The 13629-nt window shown below is 43.6% G+C and overlaps 1 protein-coding gene across 1 annotated transcript; it reads left to right on the top strand.

Moving 5' to 3' along the window:
• Positions 1 to 1263: 1263 nt before the first annotated feature.
• spp1 (secreted phosphoprotein 1) lies at positions 1264 to 13629 on the top strand. The gene is made up of 9 exons (XM_020938384.2): positions 1264 to 1358; positions 5744 to 5798; positions 6754 to 6798; positions 6883 to 6936; positions 7207 to 7260; positions 8384 to 8551; positions 8869 to 9213; positions 9823 to 10025; positions 11485 to 13629. Exons 2-9 carry the CDS (start codon positions 5745 to 5747, stop codon positions 11723 to 11725), a joined length of 1164 nt encoding a protein of 387 aa, XP_020794043.1. The 5' UTR covers positions 1264 to 1358; position 5744; the 3' UTR covers positions 11726 to 13629.

A 13629-nucleotide genomic window follows, 5' to 3' on the forward strand; every position in this document is an offset into this window, starting at 1 on the left:
TAAAGTCAGGCTTTAGAAAGTCTGCATCATCGTCAGATCTTTCCACACTGTGTTTGGATTTTTATGAAGAGACCAGGAATCTAAAGACAGCTCATGTCTACACACAAAGTCATGTTATGCAGTTATAATGATAGACGGAAAAGCAAGTCAGACTCGGGCCTAACCCAGGTCTAACCTGGGTCTAGTCCAGGTCTATTCCAGGAACAAAGAGAATGTTTGGTGAATTTTATCAAGGGGAAAGACGTTATTGTCCTTCTTCCTACAGGATTTGGGAAAAGCTTAATATACCAGTTAGCTCTGTTAGTGGCGCATTACATAAATCACGACCAAATAGCAGCGATTGGTTTAATGAAAAAAAAGTACCCGCCTACCACCGAGCGAACAAATCCTAATGCTGCGAGGTCAAATGGTTTCTAAGTCTATTTCAGATCTAACCTAGGACTATCCCAGGACTATGCCAGGGCTAAACTAGGGCTAATACAAGACCATCCTAGATCTATCCCAGATCTATAGGAATATAAATCTAAGCAGAGACTAGTCCTGGACCATCTAAGGTCAAACCTGGTCGAACCCTGGACTATGCCAAGACTAAAAGAGGCTGTTGTCCCTGTTCTGCTTCATGGATAGACTCTAGAAGTCATTTGTACCACACGCCATACGGCTACACAACGTTTCTCTATAATTTAATAAATGTATATAAATTGATGTCATGTATTACATTATGGATTTATGCTGCCTGAAATACAAATTTCCTTCAGTAGAATAAAGTATCTATCTGTCTATTGCTGCATTCTATTGACTGTTTGTAGTGGATAAATCCGAGTCACTTCTCCTGACATCCATTGTAAATGTGTTCTATTGCAACAGTTGGGACGCCCAAGAAAGTTTAATGTCCAACCGATTCAGTCTGCACCAAACTAGTCTGAGTTGGTGTTTCAGAATCCCGATTTGATTGGTTTTTCCATTGCAGTCTGTCTATCTCTCTCTCTATCTATAGATATAGATATAGATATAGATATAGATATAGATATAGATATAGATATAGACAGACTCTGGCAGGACTGTGTCAGGTCTCTCACAGCTGTGCACATGTGTAGTCGGAGTGCGTGTGCAGGGAGAGTGGGAGCTGTGGTTTACCACATGACCCCACACACCCGCTGGTGATTGGCTGCTGGCTGTGAGTGTGCAGCATGCTGATTGGCTGCAGGAAGGACTGGGGGGTTTATAAAGAGGACCATGAGCTGGAGATGTTAAACAGCATCTGGAGTCTGAGGATACAAGTCCACAGAGAAGTCCTCCAAGAAGCCCACAAGAACCAGAGGAACCAGACCAGAACTCCATTAAAGACCGCAGTCCAGGTGAGTTCCACACCAGTGTTAGTCCAAGTTTAGTCCAAAGTTAAGACTTGATTTAGTCCTGCTTTAAGTTTTTGTTAAATCACAGGTTAGGTCCTGTTTTAGTTCATGTTTAGTCTAAAGTTTCATCCTGTCAAATACTGGTTTATTTCAGGTTTAGTTCCAGGTTTAGTCGGTGATGCCACACAAACTAATTACTAAACTAAGACTAAACCTGGGCAGACCAGGGCTAAACCAGAACTAGAACAGAACCAAATGACCAAAGAATGTCAAATCTAAACAGTGAGTGTGAATGTATTCTAAGTCCTGGTAAAGTCACAGGTTGTGGTCTTATTTGTAGTCCTGCTTTAACTCTAGTTTAGTCATAGGTGTAGTCCTGGTTCAGTCCTGTTTTAGTCCTGTTTTAGTCCTGTTTTAGTCCTGTTTTAGTCCTGGGTTAGTCCTGGTTTAGTCTTTCTTTAGTCCTGATTTAATTCTGGTTTAGACTTGGTTTAGTTCCAGGTTAAGTCTTAGGTTAGGTCTCTGTTTGACCTTTGTTCACCTGTGTCATGCACTCTAATGCTTTAGATTCAAAATACCAATCACTTTTCTCATGGAGGATCTGATATCTGCTCATCTCCATGGAGAGTAAATTTTGCCTGTAATGTTACATAATATTGCATTATTCCATATTCAGAGGAGACGCTGCTACAGTAACAACATATTTTTAAAGCAATAAAACACCTGTAATTGATTAAATGCTAAATGTCATACTGTCAAACCTTTAAGGAAAAGAAGTTACTCAAGTAAAAGTACAATTGTAGTGCTCCATCAAATCACGCACGTATGTTAAGTAAGAGTAAAAAAGTAGTCTGTGGTAAGAGCAACATCTGATTTATTATTTGAAGAGAATGTCATTTGAAAGACAAAACATTAAATAATGCACAAGAACAGACACAAAAGTTCTGGGTTCGATGCCCGGGCCTTTCTGTGTGGAGTTTGCATGTTTCTCCCCTTGTCTGGATGGGTTTCCTCCGGGCGCTCCGGTTTCCCCCATCAACCCAAAACATGCTCCAGGTCTCCAAGAACAGTTAACAGTCAAGGTCAGTTAAATACAATCAATCAATGAATCTGTCCAGGGCACTGGTGCTAGTGGCAAGACACTTCACCCACATAGGATAAAAGTGGTGTGTGTGAGTGATGGTGGTGGTCGGAGGGACCTTTGGCGCCGATTGGCATGGCAGCTGTGCCTCTGTCAGTCTGCTTACCATCACCAGCTATAGAGTGAATGAATAATATATGCTGAATGTAATGCTTTGTAAAGCATCTTTGTGACAAAAAATGTCTGTGAAAAGCGCTATATAAATGGGGACTTACTTACTTAAAAGTGAGACAAACCAAATCACATCTGAAGGAGATGCAAGAAACACAAATGTTCAAATCTTCTCATATTGTCACATCAAGATTTTATCACTTTAGGCAATGTTTATATGATGACGGTCTGAACAGAAAATGCAAAAGTGGCGTCGCTTCTTCACTTTTTATTCCACGTTTTTCAGAAGGAAATGTGTGTACATATGGTGACGCAAAAGCATTGGTGTAGTGGGCCTGGTACGCAGGCGTACGCCGTCCACCCACTTCTCTCAACATCAGATATACAAAACTAACATACAAAATGACCTACAAATTAAATGTCAAACCGGAGCTGTTGGAAATGGTGAAAACAAACTGCATAGGCTCATGGTATCTGCACTACTGTCCTGTACCTGAGGCATGAGGGACCAGGACTGAACTTGGTGTGTCATCCTGGTGTAGTCCTGGTGTAGTCCTGGTGTAGTCCTGGTGTAGTCCTGGTGTAGTCCTGGTGTAGTCCTGGTGTAGTCCTGGTGTAGCCCTGGTGTAGTCCTGGTGTAGTCCTGGTGTAGCCCTGGTGTAGTCCTGGTGTAGTCCTGGTGTAGTCCTGGTGTAGTCCTGGTGTAGCCCTGGTTCAGGTTCAGTTCTGGTTTAGACCTGGTTTAGTCCTATTTACTCATAAACTCATAAAACACTAGCATGTAGCCTATAACTTTATACACAATTCGCTGCACATGAGCCTGGAGCAGAAGCACTGAGTTCAGGTAACAGCGATAAAGAAAGAGGAGCACTCACTGTTGGTCAGATGGTCCGGAGGTTCTGTCCTCCATGTGCTGGTTCCAGATGAGGGCGAGCAAGACCAGTGCGAAATGGACTGGGGCGGAGCGGTCCGAGCTGTCCTCTGTGCACCGGATCCATGCAGGGAAAGTGAGAATGCGCTGTGGACTACAGGTGGGCTGCTCCAGTCCTCCGTGCTCAAGGACCGTGAATGGTTATGAGGTGGTGCAAAGAATTCAGACAGAAGCGCGAATCCAGTTTGATTCGTTAAATGTTGTTCTGAGCTGTCTATCCTCTGCCCTGTCCGGGTTCTTCCCAGGGAAAGCACTTCTCAGGCTGAGGCACCTAACACCACTCCCTGCTCCAGCTCCTCTGAGCCCGGCCTGAACCGGAACTGTTCCCGCTGGGTTAGGACTGTGGTTTGTACCTAGTCCAACTGTAGCATTCCTCACACGAGGGTAAAAGAAGGGCATTTTAGAAGTTGAATCAATTACCAATTGTCATCAAATTATTTGGTTCATTAATAGCCTAAAATAACAAATGCTGGTTGCTACATGAACACAGGGAACACCAGGACCTCTCTGTGCGTGCACCATCGACTGGTTCTCCAGGTCTCATCCGCAGGTGTATGGCTCGCCTACGATGAACTGATGCATCTGAGACAGTGTAGACAGTAACCCTATGACACAGTCTATTCAACTTTTCCACCCTGGAGAGTGGCTTTAGATTTTTGCATTTTAAAGCCCCAAAAACGCCGTCACCATCTAAACGAAAAGCACTTCCCATAAAATATTTTGTCATTTTTAGGCACAAGTGTTCTCGTGTAAACAGACCCTTAGACTCACAGTGGGAAGAGGATACACAGCTTTTCAAATAACCTCAGTACAAATACACTGTTAGTCAAGTAGGAGTAAAAGTATGCTGCTAGAAAAGTACTCTGAAAACAGTAGAAAAAAATAGTTACTCTAGTAAATGTAACTGATTACTACCCACGTGTGCTGTTGTATTTGTGATGCGTTGGTGCGTTTGGCCTGTGCCCTGGTCTTATGTGTCAGACGAGTGCACAGTGGAATGTTCCGTCCCAGTTAAGCTGGGCTCACTCCTGTTTTTGCGCTGATGTTTTGCATGTTCCTCTTATGCCAAGGCTTTACTTAGAGCTGGAAAATGAGCACTTCTTTTTAAAGACTTTACAGTAGCGGAGAGTCCGACCCGTGATTGGCTGAGGGGGGGTGTGGTGGGCGGTGGCCTGTGATTGGATGATTAGCAGGAGGAAGTTGTGGGCAGAAATGACAGAGTGTGGAGGGAGGGGCTGCTCACATATTCTAAAAACATATTTTTTTTAGTGAAGGTGGAGCAGGTGAGGATTTTTAGCCACTTGTCTTTAAGATGTTATTGTTTTGCCTGGAATGTTCCACCTTGCGGCATTAAATGCATCTATAATGCATCTATATAATTACAAGAAATTAAGCAAATTGAAGTTAGTTTAGTCAGCAACTCAGAAGAGACTGGAAAATGATGGAATTTTGACTGATTACTAAACCAGGACTAAATCTGGACTAAATCAGAACTAAACCAGGACTAAACCAGGACTAAACCAGGACTAAACCAGGATTAAACCAGGAATAACCAGGCCTAAATCTGGACTAAATTCAGATTAAACCAGAACTAAACCAGGAATAAACCAGGGCTAAACTAGAACAAAACCAGGATTAAACCAGAATAAAACCAGGATTAAACCAGAACTAAACCAGGAATAAACCAGAACTAAACCAGGAATAAACAAGGATTAAACCAAGACTAAACCAGGGCTAACCCAGGACTAACCTAGGACTAAACCAGGATTAAACCAGGACTAAACCAAGGTTCACGACCCAGATCTTCCCTCTAGCCCAGAGCCGGACCCAGAGCCAGTCCAGGACTGCAGGGCGGATGTGGTTGTCTGTGCACAATAAAACCTGGGCCTGTTTGCTTAGGGCTGTGGTGCGTTCGAGGGCTGTGGTGCGCTGGAGGCCCTGGTGTGTTCGGGTGCTGCAGGACTCTGTAATGACTCGGCTGCACTGTGTAATTGAGCAGGTTAAAAGAGGAAAGCATGTAAAGCCACAACTTCTCTGGCTCCACACGCCCTGCATACAGCTATATTTATGAGAGAAACGCATGCAGACCGGGTTAAGTCCTGCTTTAGTCCTGGTTCGGTCCCGTTCGGGGTCCTGCTTTAGTCCTGGTCGAGTCCCCTGTGTTGTATTGTCTGTTTGAACGTTGTCCCCTGTTGTGTTTGACAGGATGAAGGTGCCGCTGCTCATTGCTCTGCTCTTCACCGCAGTCCTCTGTCGACCGGTCAGTCTCCTCTTCATTTTCTGACTCCTACATCATGTCTCCTAAGGAATGACCATTACATCCTCAATCCTATGTTATGTTCCCTACGTTCTGACCCTTATAGACTCACCCCTAAGCCCTGGCCCCTTTTACATATCCCCTCTGTCCTGTCTCCTGTGCCCTTAGCTGTATGTCCAAACCACTACATCCTCCAACTAAGCCCTGTGCACTTTTTTCCATACTCCTATGCCATGTCCCCTATGCCCTGACCCTAATATCCTGACCCCTAAGTCATGCTGAGGAGGAGCTCAAAGGGAGCAGAGGAGAAGGCAAAATAGATTGAGCTGAGGAGGAGGTGCAGAGCAGGTGAGGAGGAGCTAAGTCCATGTTGAGGAGTATGAGGCTGGAGTCTCCTCTGTGTTCTCTTGGATAGTGAGACATGTGAGCAGAACTGTGGTCGTGCGGTGGTCAGGCTGTGGTCAGGCTGTGGGGGAGGCTCACCACTTCACTGGATTTGGAGGGGCACATACAGACCCCGGGCCTTCATTCCATTCACTAAGATACTTTTTGTTTTCATCGGTGTCATATTTTTGCTGTCTAAAATATATAAGATGTAATCATAATAAAGGTGTGAAAGTATTGAAAATAAGATACGAATTTATATTAAATTATATTAATTAGTATTAAAACTCGACTCATTAGAGCAGGTATTGCTTTAGAATGAGCTTGAGCTGTATGAGAACAAGTCCAAGAGTTATAATTGGTATTGAATATCAATGAGTCTATTATTGAAATCAAACTTAACTTTTGCTGACTAAAACAGTAACATAAAGTTGATCTCTTTGTCACTATAACATATAAATGAAAGAGAGAGACGAGACAAGATTCAAGTAGCACTCTTCATTCCCTGAGCTCAAAAACAGACCATAAACAAGCCTGTCCAAGAAGCATCTTCTCACACTAGTTTTCATTCCAGGCGAGGAAGGTTTCTCTGAGCAGTTCGGAGAGCTCTGAGGAGGTGGTGAGTACACATGTTTCTCTACAGAGTTCCTCACGGTCGAAACATGGACGCACTGACCTGACCCTGTCATTTTGTGTCCTACAGGCAAGACGTCCCACTTCTGCGCTCCAAAGACAGTCCCAGTCCACCTCTGTACAAGTCAGTAAAGCAGGCCAGACCATGTGTCACACACAAACCATAAATATTCAAGCATTCTTTTCTCAAATGGAAAACACTTAATACACTTTTTAAACTCCATACACCTTCACTAGAATCATTTGGATAATTTCAACCCTGGACTCTTGTCCTCACTGGTATCTGGACCAACAGACCACATGAGGCTTTGTTTAGGTTCCTTCAGATCAGTTGTGGTTAGTGACCCTTCACATGTCCAGAGTCTGAGCTCCTAAACCTGTGTTTCTGTTTCAGCACGTGTCCGTGTCCAGCAACTCTGATGACAGCAGTGAAGCCTCCGAGGAACAGGTCAGACCCTGACCTCACCTCCTGACCCCACCTCCTGATCCCACCTCCTGACCACACCTCCTGACCCCACCTCCTGACCCTCCTGACCTCACCTCCTGACCCCACCTCCTGACCTAACCTCCTGACCACACCTCCTGACCACACCTCCTGACCCCACCTCCTGACCCCACCTCCTGACCACACCTCCTGACCTAACCTCCTGACCACACCTCCTGACCACACCTCCTGACCCCACCTCCTGACCACACCTCCTGACCACACCTCCTGACCTACCTCTGACCCCACCTCCTGACCACACCTCCTGACCCCACCTCCTGACCACACCTCCTGACCTAACCTCCTGACCACACCTCCTGACCTCACCTCCTGACCCCACCTCCTGACCACCTCCTGACCACACCTCCTGACCCCACCTCCTGACCACACCTCCTGACCTCCTGACCACCTCCTGACCTAACCTCCTGACCACACCTCCTGACCTCACCTCCTGACCTCCTGACCACCTCCTGACCACACCTCCTGACCCACTCCTGACCTCCTGACCTAACTCCTGACCCACCTCCTGACCTCACCTCCTGACCCCACCTCCTGACCCACCTCCTGACCACACCTCCTGACCACACCTCCTGACCTAACCTCCTGACCCCACCTCCTGACCACACCTCTTGACCCCATCTCCCAAGACAAGATCATTTCTGTATTGTCTTACAATCAATGGTTTTCAAAGATGAAAACAATAAAAAAAACTCATTAAAATTATATCTTTGAATGAGAAGTCTTCAAAATGGAGCCTTTATACAAGTGACTGAAAGGCATGAGTAGATTTTCTACTGTCCAACCCAGACTAACTAAATCCCGATCACACTCAGACTCACTGGAGCTCTTCAGATCACTACTAAAAACTCACCTGCTCAAACTGGCATTCCCCATGATTCCTCCGTTTTCTACAGTGTCACTGTTTATTTGTTTATAAAGCGTTTATATAAGTGCTATATAAGTCTGATGTATATGTGTTATTATGATGATGAAGATGATGATGAACCAGTACTGCCCTAATCCCAACCGATCGCGCTCCTGCCCAGCCTGATTTCAACTCTTCTCATGTCATGTGTTGTCACTGCAGGTAGCTGCAGATGTTTCGCTGCAGCTGAAGTCTGCCTCTCTGTCCGACTCTGTGTCCGACTCTGTGTCCGACTCTGTGTCGGCCACAGCCTCGGCCTCCACACAGAGCCCGGACAGTGAGGACAGCGATGATGATGACGATGAGGAGGAAGATGATGATGACACAGAGGTGAGTTTAAGTTCACACTAGTACATGTTCATTCTCTTGCTGAATTATTGTTTGTGGCTGACTGGCTACCAACCACACTGAGCAGTTTCTTAACTTTCTTTTAAAAACTGATCTTATATTTTGAACTTATGGAAACCCAACCAATTAAGTTCCCGAGAAGCACATGAATGCAGCAAAAAGAAGTGAAAGGACAGAAGGATTATTGGGTTGTGTGATCTGAGCACTTTGTTTTTCCTGTGTCCGTGGTGACCCTGCATGGAGCTAGCTATGCTAAGCTCTGAAATGCTATGAATTGAAATTGAAAACTTGAATTTCAGGAAACTGAGGAGTCAGAGAGCTCTGAGTCTGGTGAAGCCTCCACCGTGTCCACAGCTACAGTGTCCCCGGTGATTGTAACCGATGATGTTACCACAACAACCATTGTGGAAGAGATGACCCCTGACCCCATCAACCCCACCATTGTCACGGACGACACCGCAGACTCAGGGCGCGGGGACAGCCTGGGCTCGTATCCCAGCGAGTACAAGACCATTGTGTATGTGGAGGACAAGTCCTACCACAAACTGCCTGAACCACACAAGTCCTGGGACTACACCAGCAAGAAGAGCGCCTATGAGCCCAACTACGACAACGAGGTGCACAAGGCCTTCAAGGTGTACAAGGTAACAGCTCTTTACAATCAACATCACAACTCACACAATACATGTATAATGTAGAGGAGCTCAAGGAAAAAATTGTGTGAACTTGAAGCCAACGTGCATGGTTCTACTCTGCCTATGGTCCCACATTATTAAAGAGGACTATTACTCTTCTCTGGGTATTAACTCACATCATCATTAGATCACCATGTTACTTTTAATGTTTTGAAAATGCTATACTCTCCACAAAGAACAAATTAACATGTTTTATATCTTTACCTATGCTAAGTTACTCCCCATTCGGAGCATTATCACATTACAATCAGTGTGCATTCGGCTAATGAAACTACTGCACTTCGCTTCAGGTTTGTCAGGTTGTGTTGTATTGTGTTGCATCGTCAGAGTCAAGCGAAAAGCACTTGGGAGAGAAATGTAGATATGTAGATAATCTCAAACGTGCATGGATGACATCTAAAACCTCTTCAGACATGTTTATGATGAGGGAACATTATTAGAACCCTTTGGACTTATTTGGACTTGGACTTGATTGAACTGTTTTTGCTTCTAAGTTTGATTTGCACTACAACAACACTTTCTTGTGTGTGTGTGTGTGTGTGTGTTTGTGTGTGTCAGGGTGTGCAAGTTCATCAGGAGCTGCTGGAGGAGGACACCAGCACCCCGGAGGTGGAGAGCCAGGACCTGAGCCCCAGACAAGCCTCTCTGGACATGGAGGGCAGCCCCAGCCAGAGCAGCAGCAGCGACAGCACCAGTGGCAGCACCAGTGACAGCACCAGTGACAGCTCCGGCACCGCTGAGGAGGAGGACGCCCAGGCAAAGTGAGAGCTCCAAAAGTTAATTCACTGTTGCAAGAAGAATCTCTACATGTTAAAATGAGTTAAAGGGCCCATATTACACTATTTTCTGATTTATGTTCCAGTGTTTACCCACAGTTGTGTTTTGTTTCATTCACGCATTTTAACACACACATCCTGCAGATTTAGATACGACTGAAATGATTCTGGTGAAGGTGGGTGGGGTTTAAAAACTCACTAGGGCACTTTCTGTACTGGAGAATTGACAGAGTGTTTTCTGTTTGAGGTCAGAACTCAGCCTAAATGTGCAGGGTTTGTGTGTTAAACGTGTGAATGAAACAAAACACAACTCCAGGTCTGTTTGTGATGAGGAAACTATATTATGACAAAAAAATATATATAGTGTAATAATAGTACTTTAGAGATGCATTTCATTTGTGAGCCATTAGTTTCTGCCTTGACTAGCATGCTAACATCCATCAGTCAATCAAACTGTATTTGTAGAGCACTTTTTATACATTTGAAATGTAGCACAATGTGCTTCACATGCAACAGAAAAATGACAACAGCAGAATCACCCCAACCCCACTGTTTCATCCAAACTTACAGCAGTTTAAACAGAAACATAAAACATAAAGCTTAGAGTAAAGATTAGAGTAAAAAAATAAGATAATTAGATGGAGACTAAGTAGAATAATAATAATACTTTAATTTAAAACAAATGTAATAATAATAGAAAGTATATAAATATGAAAATAAAAGCTACATTTAAAAGATATGTTTTGAGTTTACTTTTAAAACTATGAACTATCGCAGTGGACCTCAGGTCTCAGGTCGACTGTTTCCCAAAGGTAAAAGCTGATTGACGAGTCCAAACGACTTGAGGCAAAAAAGATGAGACCTGAGGACCTGAGAGTCCAAGAGGCTCATATGATAAAAGCAGATCAGATAAATAAATAGTGTGGTGTGATGTGCTCTCTCTTCCTGGTCCTCGTCAGCAGCTGCTGCAGAGTTTTAGAGGAGCTGTAGTGGAGCTGTAGTTTTATTTGGAAGATCAGAAAGGAGAGCATTACAGTAATCATCACGGTTTGTAATAAAAACAGGTATGAAAGTCTCTGCACTGGCTTGAGAGAGAAATGGTCTGACTCTAGCAATACTCAGAGCTAAGCTCACTATCAAGAATAACTCCTCAACATCTAACCCTCTCACAGGGTTCAGCGAGGAGGTTTGGAGCTGAGCTTTGAGCCTCTCTCTCTGAGCTTCAGGACCAATAATTAAAACCTCGGTTTTTCTCCCTGGTTGTGCTACTGGACAACAAAATGGTTTAGAATTAGATGACAACAACATGCAGCTGCATCTGCATCTGTATCATGTAATGTATCTGTACTGGGCCACGTTTTGCTCAAATACATGTGAACTATTGGGTACAGAGCTTTTAAGCATAAAAGCTAAAGTGTGTGTGTGTGTGTGTGTGTGTTTGCAGAGCAGACAGCATCAGCTCTGCTAGTACCCACGAGGAGAGCACCAGCACCCACGAAGAGAGCGCCAGTGCCAGCGAGGAGAGCCCGGAGGGGGAGAGCCTGAGCCAGAGCAGTGAGGAGGCCACAGCTACACCAGGCGCCGCCGACAGCCAATCAGACGAGAGCGATGAGAGCCAGTCAGAGGAGGACACACAGCAGCCCGAGCTCACCACTGACCTGCCAGTGGTCATCACCGCCAAATAAGCCCCGCCCACATGGACAATATCCCAAAGGACTCACTTACAGCAATGAGCTCATCAGAAGTCTGTATGCATCATGTCTTATTTATTTGAAGAACACTATCTGTGTAATAGAACCACACGTGTGCCTGAAGGAGCTATGGCCCTGGGTGGACCAAACTCATGGAGGAATTCAGGTAACTTCAGGTACAACAGAGAGTACATGCAAAACAGATTTTTCTATAGAGGATTATTTGTTTCATCAGATTTTGAATTTTAAATGTTGTTGAATTTCTCACTTGGACATTTTTACTCTTCAAAAAACATGTTTGGTCTTTTTTGATGGGCTTGGAAATAGATTTAGCTGAATAATATTAAAGGTGATCATTTTTTAGATAGAATTTTTAAACACATTGAAAATGTATACTTAAAATTCATCAATTTAAATTCAGAATAATAATATGTTTTTTTAGCGTTATAAACTTCAATGGCATTTAAAATTCTAAATCTGATGATACAAATTATCTTCCATTCCTCCTCTAAAAGCAAAAAATAAAATTAAAAAAAAAAAAAAAAAAACAGAGACGTAATTCTGATGCAGAAATTTGCTTTGAAAAATAATTTGTAAAGATGTTTTCTTGTGTTAAATGTTATTCCTTTATGCACTTATTTCCTTTTGGCACTCAGATATATTTGATAAATATTTGCATATATTTGCTGTTCTACTCTCACATATGCAGGAAACAACTCAGCAACTCGGGTGTGTTAGTTTTAGTGTAGCTCCTCCCTTCAGACAGATATAAAGCGGTGACTTAACAAACGAAGAGCGACCAAACATATTCAGTTGCTCTTTTCCTAACATGCTCTTAAAGCGGGACTAAACACCTAAACTCATCCCACAACCACATTCCCAACTGAGCTGCTAAACTGGACCGTACCTGGAGGAGTAAAGGGAAGAATGAGGGGGAGGAGGAGCAGGTCTGGAGGGTTTTTGGAACATTTCAAATTCTAACCCTGCAGCCAGAAACACCTGACTGTAGTCACTGTCACACCACTGTCAGAACACACAAATGTCCACAGGCCTCCACCTGAAGCACTGTTTTAAGGTCAGTGTAAAAATACATAATAAAGTATTTAAGAACATCTCTGTCATTAATTTCACATGAAACCATCACTGATTCCAAGTCCTTCTCTGGCACAACAAATCATTTCAAACAGATTAGTTATTTGAAGCTGTGGGCTCACTCACTCATTCAAGCCTGATGCTGTTACTGCTAACACTATTAGGCAAAGATCTAGAACAATATGAGTGGTTGCAATTTTTGTTTTTCTTTTGGAGCTTTCCACCATATTCTAATGTTGTTCCTCATCCAAAACATGCCTGGAGAGGTTTTAGATGTCATTCTTGTATGCTACCAGACCTACGTCACACAGGCTCCCACACAGCTATTCTCCATAAACAGACAAAAACAAGACACAAAAGTACAAAAAGTACACAGCAACTGGACAAACCTGATGTGGAGAGCATCATGGAGAGCACAGTGATTGTGTTGTGCTAAGAAGGGGGAGTGACTTTACTTCAGGAATAAAACACATTTTTCTGTGTGAATATAGTATTTTCAAAACAATAAAAGGTAGCATGGCTTTCTAAATATGTTATGTGTTACAGTTAATATCCCATAGAAGTCAAGTAGTAAACACATGATTTTGAGCACATTTACACATTGTGTGTGTACTTGGAAGTGTCACAGCAGACTCCCTCTCTCCTGCACCTGCTGTAGTCACATGCTTTGTGTGTGATTGCTTAAAAGCCGTTGGGATGCGAGGCGAAGTGTATTCATATGTCCAACTGATTGAATGTAACCCTTTTTCGATGGACTATGTTTTATTTTATCATATTATTATTCATAATAAATGCTCTTAAAGGAA

The sequence above is a fragment of the Boleophthalmus pectinirostris genome, unplaced genomic scaffold, assembly GCF_026225935.1.
Source record: "Boleophthalmus pectinirostris isolate CB_2022bp ecotype Guang Dong unplaced genomic scaffold, ASM2622593v1 HiC_scaffold_18, whole genome shotgun sequence".
Classification (NCBI taxonomy): domain Eukaryota; kingdom Metazoa; phylum Chordata; class Actinopteri; order Gobiiformes; family Gobiidae; genus Boleophthalmus; species Boleophthalmus pectinirostris.